General features: G+C 37.5%; 1 protein-coding gene across 1 annotated transcript in view; it reads left to right on the plus strand.

Annotated features, from left to right (window-relative positions):
• Positions 1-6,007: 6,007 nt before the first annotated feature.
• Positions 6,008-20,448, plus strand: part of LOC110448049 (sodium-dependent serotonin transporter-like) — a 41,858-nt gene continuing 27,417 nt past the window's right edge. Inside the window, exon 1 of the mRNA XM_021494081.1 lies at positions 6,008-6,206. Coding sequence (XP_021349756.1) covers positions 6,008-6,206 — 199 coding nt within the window. The remainder of the gene's footprint in view (positions 6,207-20,448) is intronic.

Raw genomic sequence — 20,448 nt, forward strand, 5'->3', positions numbered from 1 at the left:
TTCGATGAAAGTGCCGTGTTACATGTAGAATTATATCGTGTGCCGATTCTCTTCATGTGCAATGATTTAGACTTTCTGTGACTTAGTTATGTACCAACACTAGCATATAGAAGATCCCGTGGGGACATGATAGAGGTCTACAAAATATTATCTTGGAAAAAGTTCATCTACACGTGGAAACAATTTAAACATTTAAAAATCGCGTTAAAGATTAGGTGTTTTCGTTAACACAGAGAACTGTTGATTTTTGGCACAATTCTGTCTAATGTTTTGAATTTAAACACAATTAAACGATTTGAATATAAACTATATAAACACTAGCAAAACCAAGCGCAGAACTAGTTTTGAACAAGAAATCGGAATCTAAACGCTGCAATTTTTAGATATGTTTTATTTTTATTTTATTATTTGTTTTCATTTCAGAACTGACAGTCAAAGTATTGTAAAATCTTAATTTTGTCAGAATAAAATATAAGCATCTATGTAATAATTGTCAGTCAGAATGAATATCCTTATAAAAAATCGCCCACAGCAGAAAACATTATAATATCAATGATTAAAAACTTTTCTCGCTAGAAATAGTACTTATGCTATACTCGTGAGAACAGCCACATACCCCGCGAGAACAGTCATGTACTCTGCGGGAACAGTCATGTTACCCCGCGAGAACAACCACGTACCCCGCGAGAACAGTCATGTACCACGCGAGAACAGCCACGTACCCCGCGAGAACAGCCACGTACCCCGCGAGAACAGCCATGTACCACGCAAGAACAGCCACGTACCCCGCGAGAACAGTCAGGTACCCCGCGAGAACAGTCGTGTACCCTGCGAGAACACCCATGTACCCACGAGAACAGCCACGTACCCCGCGAGAACAGCCATGTCCCACGCAAGAATAGCCACGTACCCCGCGAGAACAGTCATGTACCACCCGAGAACAGCCACGTCCCCCGCGAGAACAGCCACGTACCCCGCGAGAACAGCCATGTCCCACGCAAGAATAGCCACGTACCCCGCGAGAACAGTCATGTACCGCGCGAGAACAGCCACGTACCCCGCGAGAACAGTCAGGTACCCCGCGAGAACAGTCGTGTACCCTGCGAGAACAGCCATGTCCCCACGAGAACAGCCACGTACCCCGCGAGAACAGCCATGTCCCACGCAAGAATAGCCACGTACCCCGCGAGAACAGTCATGTTCCCCGCGAGAACAGTCATGTACACTGCGAGAACAGTCATGTTACCCCGCGAGAACAGCCACGTACCCTGCGAGAATAGCAACTTACCCCGCGAGAACAGCCACGTACCCCGCGAGAACAGCCACGTACCCCGCGAGAACAGCCATGTACCACGCAAGAACAGCCACGTACCCCGCGAGAACAGTCAGGTACCCCGCGAGAACAGTCGTGTACCCTGCGAGAACACCCATGTACCCACGAGAACAGCCACGTACCCCGCGAGAACAGTCATGTACCCCGCGAGAACAGCCACGTATCCTGCGAGAACATCCACGTACCCCGCGAGAACAGTCATGTTCCCGATATAACATGTGCAGTCAACATAGACTGATCTCAATGGTAGCTATCTGCAACCAAGGCAACCCTACCTGTACACTTCCCAAGATTTTGAAAGAGAAAACACTAGCTTATAATTCATGAATATAACAAACTTTCCCAATAGTGATAGTTAGTGATACAGACATCGATACGGCTCGTTTGTAATGGATTCCGGAACTAAATATGTATCTTTGTAAACAGATCTACTTGCAACATGAACAACCGGGACGGTTAGATGATGTAGGATGAACGTGGCGATTTCAATTTTCTCTAAAATAAATTTTACTTTCTGAATGAAACACCAATGATCATAAACAACCTCCATACCACACAACGAAACATAGCTAGACCAATGATCTTAAACAACCTTCATACATAACACACAACGAAACATCGCTACACCAATAATCATAAACAACCTTCATACCAAACAACGAAACATCGTTACATCAATAAACATAAACAACCTCCATACCACACAACGAAACATAGCTACACCAATAATCATAAACAACCTTCATACCACACAACGAAACATCGCTACACCACTAATCATAACAACTTTCATACCTCACAACGAAACATAGCTACACCAATTATTATAAACAACCTTCATACCAAACAACGAAACATCGTTACACCAATAATCATAAACAACCTCCATACCACACAACGAAACACGTCACACCAATAATCATAAACAACCTCCATACCACACAACGAACCATAGCTACACCAATAATCATAAACAACCTTCATACCATAAAACGAAACACGTCACACCAATAATCATAAACAACCTCCATCCCACACAACGAACCATAGCTACACCAATAATCATAAACAACCTTCATAACACAAAACGAAATACGTCACACCAATAATCATAAACAACCTCCATACCACACAACGAAACACGTCACACCAATAATCATAAACAAGCTCCATACCACACAACGAAACATAGCTACACCAATAATCATAAACAACCTTCATACCATAAAACGAAACACGTCACACCAATAATCATAAACAACCTCCATACCACACAACGAAACACGTCACACCAATAATCATAAACAAGCTCCATACCACACAACGAAACATAGCTACACCAATAACCATAAACAACCTTCATACCACACAACGAAACATCGCTACAACAATAATCATAAACAACCTTCATACCACACAAAGAAACATCGCTACACCAATAAACATAAACAACCTTCATACCACACAACGAAACATCGCTACAACAATAATCATAAACAACCTTCATACCACACAAAGAAACATCGCTACACCAATAAACATAAACAACCTTCATACCACAAAACGAAACCCGTCACACCAATAATCATAAACAACCTCCATCCCACACAACGAACCATAGCTACACCAATAATCATAAACAACCTTCATACCACAAAACGAAACATCGCTACACCAATACTCATAAACAACCTCCATAACACACAACGAAACATCGTTACACCAATAATATTAAACAACCTTCATACCACACAACGAAATATCGCTACACCAATAAACATAAACAACCTTCATACCACACAACGAAACATCGCTACACCAATAAACATAAACAACCTTCATACCACACAACGACACATCGCTACACCAATAATCATAAACAAGCTCGACCCCACACAACGAAACATAGCTACACCAATAAACATAAACAACCTTCATACGACAAAACGAAATATCGCTAAACCAATACTCATAAACAACCTCCATAACACACAACGAAACATCGTTACACCAATAAACATAAACAACCTTCATACCACACAACGAAACATCGCTACACCAATAATCATAAACAACCTTCATACCACACAACGACACAACGCTACACCAATAGTCATAAACAACCTTCATACCACACAACAAAACATAGCTACACCAATAATCATAACAACCTTCATACCACGCAAGGAAACATCGCTACACCAATAATCATAAACAACCTTCATACCACACAACGAAACGTAGCTACACAAATAATCATAACAACCTTCATACCACACAACGACACAACGCTACACCAATAATCATAAACAACCTTCATACCACACAACGAAACGTAGCTACACCAATAATCATAACAACCTTCATACCACACAACGACACAACGCTACACCAATAATCATAACGACCTTCATACCAAACAACGAAACATAGCTATGTCTCGTTGTATGGTACATGTATGAAGGTTGTTATAATCAGTGGTGTAGCTATGTCTCGTTGTGTGGTGGGAAGGTTGTTATAATCAGTGGTGTAGCTATGTCTCGTTGTGTGGTGGGAAGTTGTTATAATCAGTGGTGTAGCTATGTCTCGTTGTGTGGTGGGAAGGTTGTTATAATCAGTGGTGTAGCTATGTCTCGTTGTAGGGTACATATATGAAGGTTGTTATAATCAGTGGTGTAGCTATGTCTCGTTGTGTGGTGGGAAGGTTGTTATAATCAGTGGTGTAGCTATGTCTCGTTGTAGGGTACATGTATGAAGGTTGTTATAATCAGTGGTGTAGCTATGTCTCGTAGTGTGGTGGGAAGGTTGTTATAATCAGTGATGTAGCTATGTCTCGTTGTATGGTACATGTATGAAGGTTGTTATAATCAGTGGTGTAGCTATGTCTCGTTGTGTGGTATGGAGATTGTTATAATCAGTGGTGTAGCTATGTCTCGTTGTGTAGTGGGAAGGTTGTTATAATCAGTGGTGTAGTTATGTCTCGTTGTGGGGTATGGAGGTTGTTATAATCAGTGGGGTAGCTATGTCTCGTTGTGTGGTATGGAGATTGTTATAATCAGTGGTGTAGCTATGTCTCGTTGTGTGGTGGGAAGGTTGTTATAATTAGTGGTGTAGCTATGTCTCGTTGTGTGGTATGGAAGTTGCCTTAATCAGTGGTGTAGCTGTGTCTCGTTGTCACCTTTCTGGTTTTCATTTTGAGGACACGGCATTGTTGATATTTGACAATGATTTTCATGGCAGGTGTGGCCGGTGAAGCGGAAGATTTGTACCCTTTTTGAATATTGTATCTTAAACTCCCTTTTATTGTGTTGTCGTGGAACTTAATATGATTTATTTCATTTTGTTGTTGTTGTTGGTACTTTGCACTGGAAGTTTGGTTCCTTTTAAAAATATTTTAAAATGACTACTCAAATACATACTAGCAGTACATTACTTTCAAGAGCGATTTTATTCTACATGTGTTTTAGAGTCAAATACGTAACTTTTATAAATACAGTTGAGAGAAAACACAAACAAGGGTGATAAACCCCAAAAGAAGAATCACAAATAAGGTAATGGGCTATACCTGATTAATCCTGTGAGAAATAGGTTATTGTACTTCACGTATGACCCCGCGCTCGTCAGGTATCATTAGAGGATGGCACCACACTGACAGCGACATTTCGCTGTACATTTAAGGCCGTCCGCGGTCACTCCAGACATGCATCGAACAATTGGAAGCTAGAAATTACAATAGAATAGTCGAGGCCTTACAGACAGAAAAAGTCTTGCTGGGCACTTCTGACACACATTTAAGTATTTTGGCGAGTTTTATTCATAGGCAGCATTTTCTGAGAATTTGTGACTTAAGTCTCTCTTGAAGAGAAATACGAAATCCATGAATGCGATCGATGTAGGGGCTTGTTGCTATTCTAATAAGGCAATCAAAATGTATGCAATACACAAAATATGTCATTACAAATATCCGTCTGAGTGAGATAGTAACGGGAGGATCACGGCGGGGCCCCACGTCACATCTTAATTAAGGGGAGTTATCCCTCGCTTCTACAGTTCAAATAACTTATACATAAAACATGACCACTACATCCCGGCAATCTCAGTGTAGGGGACGCTCCAGATCTGCCTAGGTCGTACACCGTCACTACCTAACCCGCTTGATTTGAATGTCACGATTTCTGATGTCACTCGCTGCATGTCGCTCCGTCTGGTGCACACGTCGCTTTTAGATGCAGTAGTCTTGGCAGCTATACTATTAGCCGGTCGCTGATTGCGCGTCTTTTCCGCCTTCGTGTAACACGGTTCGTATGTGATTTCTGCCAAACACAAAATTCTGCACAGGTTTTTTCTCTGAAATTGAGACGATATCTTTAAGAAAGAAAAATAGGTTAACCCTTTTCGAAATTATTCTCTGGTTGTCATAAACATGTTCTCTGAGCGATGTGTAAGTTCGGGGACGTAACGCCGTTCAATCCGGTTCGTTATTACATTATGCCTGGTACTATTTCTTTGATTCTGTGATCAATGCAAGCTGCAAAAAGTGACAGAAACCGTTTTCTGGGTGTTGTTACCCTAGTAACGACACCTGACAACATTGTGTGCTGTATCTCCTTTTAACCCTGTGGTTGGATTGATTTCTTGTTTATTGCCATCTCACGTGATTTTCTACCTGGAATAATGGAGAAACAGGAAAAGTTACCCCTGGGACCTACTACTCCCATTCTTGACGGAACAAAGGTCATAGCCGAAAAGGAGACGGAACCGGAAAGAGAAACATGGGGGAAGAAGATCGACTTCCTTTTGTCTGTGGTGGGATTTGCTGTGGATCTGGGGAATGTTTGGAGGTTTCCGTATATCTGTTATAAGAATGGCGGAGGTAGGTATAAACTACTAATAACCAATAATCCCACCTTACCAATTAATGTAGCGCATGTTTTAGTCTTTGTTCATATAAAAAATACTTCAGATAATCAAAACCACTACATCGCATTCACCAATATTTTACTAAGATATCAGTGATCAGTGTTAATTATTATTCGTTGCGCGAAACCATCAACAGCCGTTCTACATAGTTAGAATACTTTAAAAATAAATTTTAATGTGATTATAGAAAATATGCCACGATAAAAGCAAAGGCGGCATTTGCTAAGAAACGCATCTCTCTATATATATCAAATATTGATATCAACACTTATTTTAATCACTTGTACTCGGTAGTACAGTAATGCAAGTTATAGTGACAATCTCACTTGGGAGAGAGTCTCAACATTTTCTCAACTTTAATCAAGCACAGTAAAGTTTTTTACTGTTAAATTTATGTAATTTCCGCTTAATCATTAAAAAAACATGTCAATTTAGAGTCGCATGTCTTTTCAGGGAGTTGGAACATTTTGAAAATAATCACAAAAAGATACGAAGTAAGTCATCAGCCAATACAAGTTTAGTTTCTTGATTTTACATCATCACATGGCCATTTCGTAATTTTAGGCTTGATCATTGGTACTAAGGCTCAGAGATTTTAACATCCTTCTCAAAGTGTATAGAAGCATATACAGAAATACATCAAAAAGTGCCTAAAAACCTGTGACACGTTACAAAATTATGTACCACTGCCACAGATAATTTATTACTTAACTCACGTTTTATCGTAAATGTGCTGACGAAAGTCCAGCTAGATGACATTGGCAAAATTCGGGGACTGATTTCCCTCCAACAGCTAGTCGACCAGCTTATTGCGTGAACTAATTACAAGGAATACGAAGGAAAGAAGCTCGTTTGTAGATGAAAAAAGCCAAACAAAGATTTAGTTTGCACTATGTAGCCTTTTCTCATCTGTGGTACTAAGGCCTTAAGCATGAAAATACATGTCAAAATTGTTCCGAAACAAATGTAGAAAATAAGTCCCGTAGGATTTCAGTAAAGTGATAACAAATATCAAGAACGGTAACGCAGTGGGTACCGTACCTGCTATTAAGAATACAAGATAAGAATAGAATGGCCGGAGATGCTTTTGTGAAAAAAAGGTTGTACAATAAAAGTATATTTTTTGTATATAACTGTTTCTGATAGTTAATGTTCAAGCAAAGTTCTAGACAAAACACAGGCCGCTGGGAGCCGGGTCTGACACCGGATACGCTACTTTATACATTCTAACCAGCGAAATATCAAATTCTATCAAATTTATAACACTGGTATATTTCACACTGTGATAATATGTGGAACAGGGGAAAAAAATCACTTTTGGTATCGACCAATCAGAAAGTCTTTTACTATTCACTTCCTTGCAGCAGATTTTATGCTCAGATACAAATGAGGCGAATGTAAAATAAGAGTTTGTTTTTGGTAAATCTTTGCTACCTACAACAAGGTAGTTATTTACCTAAGCAATTGCTTATGTTTTATTCAACAAATTTTAATAAGCAAATATACAAACGGTAGGTTTTTGTAGTAAAGCCAATTCCAAATGGCGCGCAGCCTTGTTGTCAAGCGTAACGTGATTTGAATAAGGGGCGAAAGATTTGATACTGTACAATTTTTGTCGTTGTAGGTAGTTTGTTATGTAATAAGTAGACAATTGCATTCCATAAATTCATAGGTATATTTAGCCATACTCGTGAATATATTTAAGCATTGAACTGTTTTTGTATGGTATTTATGATCTATTATAGCGCGCATTATGTTGTTTGCTTGCAAAGCTGTGTCATTCAAATAGATCATAAATACCATACAAAACAGTTCAATACTTATATTTACGTTTTCTCTGCCTCTTATGTTCTTTTTTAACTTATAATTTATATTTAAAATTCAAAATGCCCGCCTTATCGACAGTCCACAAAATTTCGTTCAAAAGTTTGAACAGCGTGTTTGTCGCGTGCTGATTGGCAAACAAAGTATTACTTTGAAATTTTAACAAACACTTCAATTTTATTCCACAATTCAGTATCAATACAATTGCGTATGATATGTCTATAGGGTGATTTAAGTTTATCAATAGAACTCTGAGCTGAAAGTTAGATTTGAAATTATTTCGATTTTTCCCCGGAACAAATTTCGCGCATGGACAAATACATTGAACACCATAAATCCGACCTTGCCCTCCACGTACGAGGGAGTTATTTTTGGAAGTTAATTCGAACTTTTCTCTTTGCTCATTTTGTGAAGAATCCAGGCGTGAGTATATTTGTTGATTGTATGGTTACCTGACAATAGTCGGTAGATTCTATAACAGCCTCGTTATTTGACATGTTGTCAGAAACTGAGAAACCGTGGATGCGAGACGCGTGAAACTGATAGCGTTTGAAGTGAGTGATCTTGCGACGGAGCACAGGTTCGTTACAAATGTTTGTGCTGTGACTCATATCAATAGATCTGTAACATATATGTCAGTAGGTCTATAGAATATGTGTATTTCAGACATTTGTAACGAACCCCTGTTGATCAGTGCATTGTAACAGACGATATTTCTGATAAATTGCATGAGCGTAAAAAATCCATTGCCGGCATTGGTGATTTCAACCGATGTGCATTTCATTTTTTTATTTTGCACATAAATTTACAATGACATTGTCAAATCTCACAATGCCCAGCGATATTTCAGCAGTCGTCATGTTTATTTATATTGGATTAATACGCTTAGAATTGTGTCTCGTGATGCATGGTAATTAAAGTCCCATCAACGACACAGCTTTCAAAGAGGCTATATAGTGACAATGCCATGCAAATGTAAATATAAGGTATTCAACGGGAATCAAATACATATCCTCGATATCTTTTGTCACATCATCACGTGGTAAATATATTTTTACACTCTGTAAAGATTTTCCAATCCAGTAACTATTTGGGTTGCCGTGGAATAACTTTGTCCTGCAACCCCAGAGTTGTCCAAAACCTCACAATCTTATCATAGAACAACAGGTTTAGCCTAAATATCGTCGATGTTTATGACGTATGATAGCTATTTAATATCATTAAGAATGTGGACAGGGCATGAAAATGACGTGTATCATTCGCAATCAAATGTGATTGAAATAAATGTTAAGTTGAAATATCATTAAAAATAAATAAATACTAAGGGATACAAAACAGATCCCTGGCGACATCCGGCATCCGGCATCCGGCATCCTAACCCTAAACGAAACGCTATATGTTCACATTTTCAAACGAAAGTATGAGAGAGTGGTGCATTTACTTGACTGTTACGTGAATAATTAGGCAAGAATCCGGATTTGAAGTTATATATCAACTTTATATGTCTGTATTATGTCTCAAACGTCCGAGGGACTTCATTACTAATGAACATCGATGGACAGTTATTATAAAATAAGTTTTCTTTTGTATCTCTGCGTCAACATAGTCACGGTAACGAGTATACAGGCTAATTTTGTTTCGAACAGAAACAGGAATTGAACACTTGTTTCCTTTCGACTCTAAACTCGCTAAGCCACAGTGTGCCGAATCAGTAATGTCAGCTGTCAAACGTTCACCTACTAACACTCTTGATGAACAGAGACGAAGAAGGCCAGCAGCTGAATCATCTGTATGACCCCGTGTTAACATCCTCTAATGAGTGGAATGGGTAACCGTGTTACCCGTCCCCCTGTCTGCCTGCAGTATTTGAGTGCTATTGGGCGAAATGTCTCTATGACTTTTGACAGCTGAATTTACTGATTCACCGGTTATTTACACTCTATGCTTGAAAAAGGAAACAGACTTTTTCAAAACCTCGCAATCTAAGTTTTCGAATCCTCTTTGTGTTTAAAACAAGTTTAGCATTTATTGATCATTGTAATGGTATTAATGTTTTCGTTATCTAAGAATTTTGCTCGTTTAATCATACTGGCTTGTGTTTTAGCCGTAAACGAGGTTTTCAAATCCCCCTTGTTTAAACATTTACCGCTTTCAAGAGTTGTTTTATCAAAGATTATCATTTTAACTGTGTATTTGTGTTGACATTCATCAACCGTATTTAAAGTAGAGAGTGTTGTAAGACAATCACACAGGCCATTGGCATCTGTAAAAACGTTTAGGATGTCTTTCCATTGTTTCTATTTAGTGGACTATTTATCGGTACAAGCTCTATTATGAAAATATGTCCATTTTTGACACCCCTGCATTTGGGGATCGAGAAAAGAATGCACCTGCTGTTAACCACGGCATGTATCATAAGAGGCGACTTATGGGAACCCATGCAGAAACTTGTAATTTGCATTTGTGCCCAGCAGCTTGTGGACACGGAAGCGACTACACTAAATCTGCTTCTAACTACCTTTTATTTCCTTGAGCCTTGATTGGCAACACATCACTTTTGGCTCCAGTTTCGAGCGTTCGCCCAGGTGAGAAGGGTTAGGATTAAGGTACTGTATGTCCTCAGGTCGGGAAATACCAAAGTCCTTAAAAATGGTACTTGTTTCTGCCTGCTTAACGTTCAGTATTTCGGGAAATGGCAGCAGCTGGTTCACCCGTTGTCAGTCTAATGTGATCGGGCGGAATGGTGTGCTGGGTGCCATTTCAGTGACCTTATCTGTTAATAAGATAAGACGCTAAATAAAACCAAACCAAACCCATTCTTTAATACAACGCATGTGTCTGCTAACAGCGCCAAAACCACACAATCTGTTCTGAAAGTTTATTGTAAAATGAATACGATTTTTAAGAATAGGAGTTTATTTCCAAAAAGATTATTTTTATTTCTTGACTTTGAAATCAAGGCACTAACGTAGCTAATAAAATATAGAAAATATGTGATAATCCATGACTGTACTATAGGTAACCTATACTTTTTTCCCCCCGATTTTCCGACGTTCGGTTTTCTTTCAGCACATCTACCTCTTAACCTCCTTTTATATGAACGTTTTAGTCCATGTTGTGTTTCATGCCCGTAAGGGTAATTAATCATGACTGGATTTCCCTTTGCTGTTTTTATAAAATAATTTTCAGTATTTGTTATTCAATTTGATGGAATTTACTTCGACGCTTGGTGAACATAAACGGTCTTTGTTATTGGCGCCCATGCAGTCTGAAAATGTTACTAAACTTATATTGATCAGCACACAAACATACTATCGTAATATTATTACGTTTATATTGTATCTATACAGTTTCGGTATACATGTGGGTTGCTGATCATGAGATAATGCTATACAAATCTTACAATATGAATGAGTTGAAATATAACCTACAAGTTGTGGAATTATAATCCCACAGTATAAATGTAAAAATAGGATGTGGTTTTAGTATCTAACAGTATCTGAGTATAATCGGTACGTGGCATTAGCGTCTAAACGTATGTATATTAAATAATAGGATGTGCTATCGAATTCTTACAACATAAATGAAACTGATAATACATGGTCAAAATGTGAGGTACAATCAGAAATAAATAAGTAGAAAGCTAAGCAACTAAGTAATACTGGAACAACTAGGGTAAAGGTGCAGTCATTCTTAAACTGATTGGCTGATTAACACGTAGGAATCGTAATAGAATTAATGTCTAAAGCAAAAAAACTGAAACTAATCATATCACTTAAATTTAGTCTAAAACAAAAACACTGAAACTGATCATTATTATTTAAATTTAGTCTAAAAAAAAATGAAACTAATCATATCACTTAAATTTAGTCTAAAACAAAAACACTGAAACTGATCATTATTATTTAAATATACCAAGCAATTAGCCCTTTATTTTTTTGTTATCAGGAATAAACAATCATAAAACCGATTATTTTGTATTTCTGGCTTACCCCGTTCTATAACACACGAGTTGAATATGGCCTCTGGTCCTTGTAGATTTTTCCACACATCAGCTCTTTATTGCAGCCAATTCACACCACTAAATAATGACCGTAATAAATGAGGTCAATGCCCAATATAATGAACGTGAATACAATTGACGGAGGTTAATAAAATCTTTTCTTTGTTTTCAGTAACAATACTGTGGGATTTAATGCGACTTTATCGAGATTGTCGTACAATGCTATGTTAACGAATAGATAATATTGGATCCTAAATAGTTTCAAATCATTTAAGTGTAAAGGAGGGGTGCTAATTTGGGCCTTCTGGTGGCTATCACCGATAAGATTTATTTTTGTATATGCATACCTTGGGGTTACGCCATCATGATATGACATGAAATTAAGGTCAGCTTGGAGACCATTCCGAGATATGAGGGGGTAAAGTGGGGGACCAAAATCACAAATTGACGCTTTTTTACAAAACTACATGTTATTTTTCTTTTTAAAGTTTCTTCATCATTTTGGTGTATTGCGTAACACAAAAGCTGTAAACATTAAATATGACCGAAAAGAGTAGCACATAGTTGATAAGTAGGTCACTGTGACCTTGTTATAGATTGGCTCAGTTATGTCGACACTTCTTTATTTTCTGTGCCGTTATACATATTAGAACCATACAATAATCTTACCAAATTATGTTTATAAGTATCTTAACCAAACCTCAAGAACTTGTGTTCGAAAGGAATCGGGAGGAGGGCTGGGGGAGGGTGGGGGGTGGGGGTCGGAGCAGTTAGGTGGTATACCCGACTATCCTTAAGTAGAGTCTAAATACCAAAACGTACAGAACATATCAGCAGAACATGCTCCGTATTCTTTTTGTGTCTATGGTTGAATGCTATGAGGCACTTGGCAATTTTAAAATCAAGTTTAAATATATTGAATATTAACGAAACATTGACAAGCTTTGTTTTGTAAAGCATTTCGTGTTTTATAGTATAACAACTTTATCAAAACAGCACGTTACTTGGTTACTTCATTGTGTGTTTCATCAATGCTAACTGTTACCTACTATACCTCCGTGAAGGAGCCGACACTTAGATTACTGGCATTTGTTACCCGTTGCCTACCACGACGTTTCAATCACTCACATTCAACACAAACCATACTGATGGAGAGATTAATATGTCATAATTAAATCGTGTAGTATACTCTCAATAATGAACAGCTCGTATTATCTCACGCCCACGTCTACAGGATTGCTCAAAGTTCGGACGCGTACATTGTATCGGAATGCTGACATATATACATATCGTGTTATGCCAAATGGTAAGCTAAAAGAAGGTAGTTTGTTGTCAGTATACGTTTTCTATCCTGATTGCCATTTGGACTTCATGAGATCTGTCTTCGCTGTGCGATTAGACTTTTCATTGCCTGTAATTTTGGCATGGTTTTGATCTCAACATTATACATTGTGATGTCTACCGGATAAGTTATGACAACTCACTCATGACTTTTAAATGTTTCCCGAATACTGAGTCAGACAATCTATTTGGGGTTATAACTTTTGGGTTATGTTTCTCCTATAGATACTGGATATGTAGTTTATCAGGTAAGAGACAGGATATGTAGTTTATCAGGTAAGAGACAGGATATGTAGTTTATCAGGTAAGAGACAGGATGATATATTATCAAGTAATTGACAAGATATATAGTTTATCAGGTAATTGACAGGATATGTAGTTTATTAGGTAAGAGACAGGAAATGTAGTTTATCAGGTAAGAGACAGGATATGTAGTTTATCAGGTAAGAAACAGGAAATGTAGTTTATCAGGTAAGAGACGGGATATGTAGTTTATCAGGTAATTGACAGGATATGTAGTTTATTAGGTAAGAGACAGGAAATGTAGTTTATCAGGTAAGAGACAGGATATGTAGTTTATCAGGTAAGAAACAGGAAATGTAGTTTATCAGGTAAGAGACAAGGTCTGTAGCTTATCAGGTATGAGAAAGGATAAGTAGCTTATCAGAAAAGAGCCAGGATATGTTGTTTATCAGGTAAGGGACACGGTATGTAGTTTATCAGGTAAGAGACAGGATATGTAGTTTATCATGTAGGAGACAGGATATGTAGTTTATCAGGTAAGAGACAGGATGAGATATTATCAGGTAATTGACAGAATATATTGTTTATCAGGTAATTGACAGGATATGTAGTTTATCAGGTAAGAGACAGGATATGTAGTTTATCAGGTAAGATAAAGGATATGTAGTTTATCAGGTAAGAGACCGGATATGTAGTTTATCATGTAAGAGACAGGATATGTAGTTTATCAGGTAAGAGACAGGATATATAGTTTATCAGGTAAGAGACTGGATATGTAGTTTCTCAGGTAAGAGACAGGATGAGATATTATCAGGTAATTGACAGAATATATAGTTTATCAGGTAATTGACAGGATATGGAGTTTATCAGGTAAGAGACATGATATGTAGGTTATCGGGTAAGAGACAGGATATGTAGTTTATCAGGTAAGAGACAGGATATATAGTTTATCAGGTAAGAGACAGGATGCGATATTATCAGGTAATTGACAGGATATGTAGTTTATTAAGTAAGAGACAGGGTATGTAGTTTATCAGGTAAGATAAAGGATATGCAGTTTATCAGGTAAGAGACAAGATCTGTAGTTTATCAGGTAAGAGACAGGATAAGTAGTTTATCAGAAAAGAGCCAGGATATGTTGTTTATCAGGTAAGAGACAGGATATGTAGTTTATCAGGTAAGAGACAGGATGATATATTATCAAGTAATTGACAAGATATATAGTTTATCAGGTAATTGACAGGATATGTAGTTTATTAGGTAAGAGACAGGAAATGTAGTTTATCAGGTAAGAGACAGGATATGTAGTTTATCAGGTAATTGACAGGATATGTAGTTCATCAGATAAGAGACAGGGTATGTAGTTTATCAGGTAAGAGACAGTATATGTAGTTTAAGAGGTAAGATACATGATATGTAGTTTATAGGGTAAGAGACAGGATACGTAGTTTATCAGGTAAGAGACAGGATATGTTGTTTATCAGGTAAAAGTCAGGATATGTTGTTTATCAGGTAAACGACATGATATGTAGTTTATCAGGTAAACGACAGGATATGTTGTTTATCAGGTAAAAGAGAGGATATGTAGTTTATCATGTAAGAGACAGGATATGTAATTTGTCAGGTAAGAGACAGGAATTTTGTCGACATAATCACAAGTTAATTCTCGAAAACCAGCTAATCTTATTATGCATCGTAGCGAAATTCAAGCTCATCTGTATATTTGCCCCTGGTGTAGACCATACCAAATGTGTGGATTATGTCAAGTCATCGAGCTCACAGATTTATTTGAAACAATGTTAAGGAACACATGAACTAAGAATGACATATTAATATTACATATCGATTTTACATCGTCTCATTTATATATAAAATGTTACATCTTCTCATGTATATATAAAATGTTACATCGTCTCATTTATATATAAAATGTTACATCCTCTAATTTTATATAAAATGTTACATCGTCTCATTTATATATAAAATGTTACACCATCTCATTTGTATATAAAATGTTACATCGTCTCATTTATATATCAAATGTTACATCGTCTCATTGATTTATAAAATGTTACATCGTCTAATTTATATATAAAATGTGACATCGTCTCATTTATATATAAAATGGTACATCGTCTCATTCATATATAAAATGGTACATTGTCTAATTCATATATAAAATGTTACATCGTCTCATTGATTTATAAAATGTTACATCGTCTAATTTATATATAAAATGTTACATCGTCTCATTTATATATAAAATGGTACATCGTCTCATTCATATATAAAATGGTACATTGTCTAATTCATATATAAAATGTTACATCGTCTCATTTATATATAAAATGTTACATCCTCTAATTTTATATAAAATGTTACATCGTCTCATTTATATATAAAATGTTACACCATCTCATTTGTATATAAAATGTTACATCGTCTCATTTATATATCAAATGTTACATCGTCTCATTGATTTATAAAATGTTACATCGTCTAATTTATATATAAAATGTGACATCGTCTCATTTATATATAAAATGGTACATCGTCTCATTCATATATAAAATGGTACATTGTCTAATTCATATATAAAATGTTACATCGTCTCATTGATTTATAAAATGTTACATCGTCTAATTTATATATAAAATGTTACATCGTCTAATTCGTATATAAAATGGTACCGTTTCAAGGCACATACGAACACACATAGCTGACTAAAACTATATGACAGTAACTTGCAATGTCACGCATTGTTGTTATTTGACAATCTGGACGCTATTTCGTATGACCTTTTAGGTTTTACAGAATTGTCCATAATCAAACACATACCGTCTGATCTTAAACCTCTTACAGCATACCCTATCGGTTTCGTCCAGTGTGGTATTATGATAATTGATTACATTTAGAGAAGCAATGTATGGGTGATACTGTAAGTATTCCGGACTGATGGATTATTTCTGTTTGATTCAGAGAGACATTAACAAATCACCTATGTAATGCAAATGTACAATTATCACACTGCAAGTTTATATTTTCCCTTATTATTACTTCACACTTAGAACGTACATTTTCTTTTCCTCATCAAAGCATAATTCTAGAATTAGCTAAGCAGTTTAGCTCTCATTTAACATAGAACTTTTTCTACGCACAAATCAAGTTGAAACTTTTTATACAATGTAAGGAGTTATATGAAGATATCATGCGTAAACACCATGACATTAGGTTTACTTTGTACCACTGGGTAAACACCATCACGCTGCCCTACATAATTATATAAGATGAGTTTTAAAGATATTTGATAAATCACATATCCGTCAACTCTTTGGTTTGTAACCTGCATTCAATAAATTGTAACAGACAGTGGCTTATCAGCCTGACCCATGTTTCACACTGCGTTCTGGATTAGGTGTGATATGACAAGTACATGATGCCATGCCTCAAATAGACTACCACTGGGAATATTTGGGAACGTTTTTCTCCGACCTAGAAATACCACTTTAGAAAAACAACAAATCTACTAAAAATAATTTGAACCCAAAATCGATGAAACAAGGTCAAAATATGAACAAAGTGAAAAATTACATGGAGACCCTTAAACAAATACAAGGATAATAAGAGCAGGTGTTTGAATTGGTAGGCGACAACACCCGTCAGGCAACTTAAGGTCAAATCCAAGTGACGTCACGTCCTTGCATCGAGAACTCGTGAATTGAAAACAAAACCACAAGGTACACTTAGGGGATAGTACGTTATTTTTCGTGGCTATACTGGCGATTAGAACATAAAATTTGGGTTTGAACCCAAGACCGATAGGTCGAGAGTTTAAACCAAATTTCATGTTCTAATCGCCAGTATAGACACGAAAAACAACGTACTATCCCCATTCTAACACACCTTCACAAATATACTACGCTAATATGTTTAGAAACATTGTATTTTCTTGTTCAAAAGTCGGTCATTTGGCCCCGCCCATACCGGCGAGCACTCGGTCATGTTGACGAGGCGGACTATTTGGATTGTTCGTGAACCTCCTGTTACCAAAGTTTATTCGACAAATTTGGATTAATATTGACCAAGTTCTTACATTTCCATGTCAGTATGCATACCAATCTGTGCTTATCGACAGAATCGGTGATTATATTTGTATAGAATTGTGAAGAGTTTTGTATAAATGCATACGATACATGTGAAATGTTTCATTTGATTTCGGATCTAAATAGATGCCTTCACACGGATAGAACGAACGTTTCAGTAATAAATGGAGGTAAGAACAAGGAATGCGTTCTTTTTACTTTTTAATTCATTCAACAAATACATTTCATCGGTCGTTTTTGTTCTGTTGCCTACTAGTCTTACCAGCGGGATTTCGCTAAGAGGCGAGCTTGACGCCATATTGTTTTGGTTTGAAACGAGGCGTGGCTTAAGGGCGATGGGAGGAGCTTATCACGATTGATCATGATTCTATCGCAGATTAGAACATGATCCGTATCCAATCCAAACACGCGTTGCAAACGAATCGTTTTAGAATTATTAACATTTTAAAAACACCGATTGTATTGATCACATACACATTGAGTAATTGATTGGTTTAAACTTGTTAAAACTTCCCATATTAAGATCCTACAAGAAATTGTCAATTTGGATGTCTACTTTCACCAGTTACAATCAATGATTGTGTTACCCTCCCCTCGACCGAACCTCCTTACACAAATGTGAGCAGTCACCTGACAGGAAACACAATTACTAAATCTGATGTAACCGCGAACCACACACGGCTTATTGTAGCGGGAATTGAAATAAGATATTTAAAGTTTGGAAACTCAAAGTTGGACTTTATTTACAGTTCTGCATACAGTTGTAAGTGAAATTGTCACCCATGCTTTTTGGGGTTTGTTTTAAAATATTTTATTCCTCCCAGCCAAACATTTTATGAATATATTATACTGATAAGTATATACAGATATACTAATAAATTGATAGGAACTGCCAGGGTTGGGGAGCCCTGGAGTCAGTCCCCTAAACAATATGGTGTCCTCACGTCACCCATGTTTGTGCATGGTTTCTGAGATGAACTATACCAGTTCGTGGATTTGAATGGAGACAACATTATTGGTAAGATAAGTGGTTCAGCTAACACTAGCAATTCACACGATTATAACCTGTGGTAGTAGCTAGGATAATAGCGCGCTTAAGTTTGTCCTCTTCGGTTCTTTCTGATGTAACCCTCTGGTATATTTTGTATCTATTATCAACGCTGTGGTATAGGTTGCTCTTGTTTGTAATGCTGTGATACACTTTAGCCTTGCTTGCGAACGATTTGTTATAGTTTTGTCCCTTTTGAACGTTGTGCTAGGTTTGACATCAGAAACCGAGTACACACACATCCATCCAAAGGGAAATAACATAATATACAAAATGCTGATAAAACAAATGTGATATTACTAAATGTGACAACTGTCACCACGTGTTCCAACAAACCCCGAACAGCATGTCCGCCACCATCGATCTAACACACCATGAATACATGTTACATCATAGAGAGATGTTATACCCTAGAGAGGTACAGAATGTCCTATTTAGAAAGAAGACTACAATATATTCAAACTGTGTCGTCCCAATATGCCCGTTAGATGGCTTAGCTATCCAGCAAATAATGGTATTGAATGCATTCTGTGGAGTGGTAGTTCAATGGGGTGGTAGTTCAATGCGGTGGTAGTTCAATGGGGTGGTAGTTCAATGGAGTGGTAGTTCAATGGAGTGTTGGTTCAATGGGGTGTTAGTTCAATGGAGTGTTAGTTCAATGGGGTGGTAGTTCAATGAGGTGGTAGTTCAATGGAGTGGTAGTTCAATGGGGTGGGTAGTTCAATGGAGTGGTAGTTCAATGGAGTGGTAGTTCAATGGGGTGGTAGTTCAATGGGGTGGTAGTTCAATGGAGTGGTAGTTCAATGGAGTGGTAGTTCAATGGAGTGGTAGTTCAATGGGGTGGTAGTTCAATGGGGTGGTAGTTCAATGGAGTGGTAGTTCAATGGAGTGGTAGTTCAATGGAGTGGTAGTTCAATGGGGTGGTAGTTCAATGGGGTGGTAGTTCAATGGAGTGGTAGTTCAATGGAGTGGTAGTTCAATGGAGTGGTAGTTCAATGGGGTGGTAGTTCAATGGGGTGGTAGTTCAATGGAGTGGTAGTTCAATGGGGTGGTAGTTCAATGGAGTGGTAGTTCAATGGGGTGGTAGTTCAATGGGGTGGTAGTTCAATGGAGTGGTAGTTCAATGGGGTGGTAGTTCAATGGAGTGGTAGTTCAATGGGGTGGGTAGTTCAATAGGGTGGTAGTTCAATGGAGTGGTAGTTCAATGGAGTGGTAGTTCAATGGAGTGGTAGTTCAATGGGGTGGTAGTTCAATGGGGTGGTAGTTCAATGGAGTGGTAGTTCAATGGGGTGGTAGTTCAATGGAGTGGTAGTTCAATGGGGTGGGTAGTTCAATAGAGTGGTAGTTCAATGGAGTGGTAGTTCAATGGAGTGGTAGTTCAATGGGGTGGTAGTTCAATGGGGTGGTAGTTCAATGGGGTGGTAGTTCAATGGAGTGGTAGTTCAATGGGGTGGTAGTTCAATGGAGTGGTAGTTCAATGGGGTGGGTAGTTCAATAGAGTGGTAGTTCAATGGAGTGGTAGTTCAATGGAGTGGTAGTTCAATGGGGTGGTAGTTCAATGGGGTGGTAGTTCAATGGGGTGGTAGTTCAATGGGGTGGTAGTTCAATGGAGTGGTAGTTCAATGGGGTGGTA

The sequence above is a fragment of the Mizuhopecten yessoensis genome, unplaced genomic scaffold, assembly GCF_002113885.1.
Source record: "Mizuhopecten yessoensis strain PY_sf001 unplaced genomic scaffold, ASM211388v2 scaffold3807, whole genome shotgun sequence".
Taxonomy (NCBI): domain Eukaryota; kingdom Metazoa; phylum Mollusca; class Bivalvia; order Pectinida; family Pectinidae; genus Mizuhopecten; species Mizuhopecten yessoensis.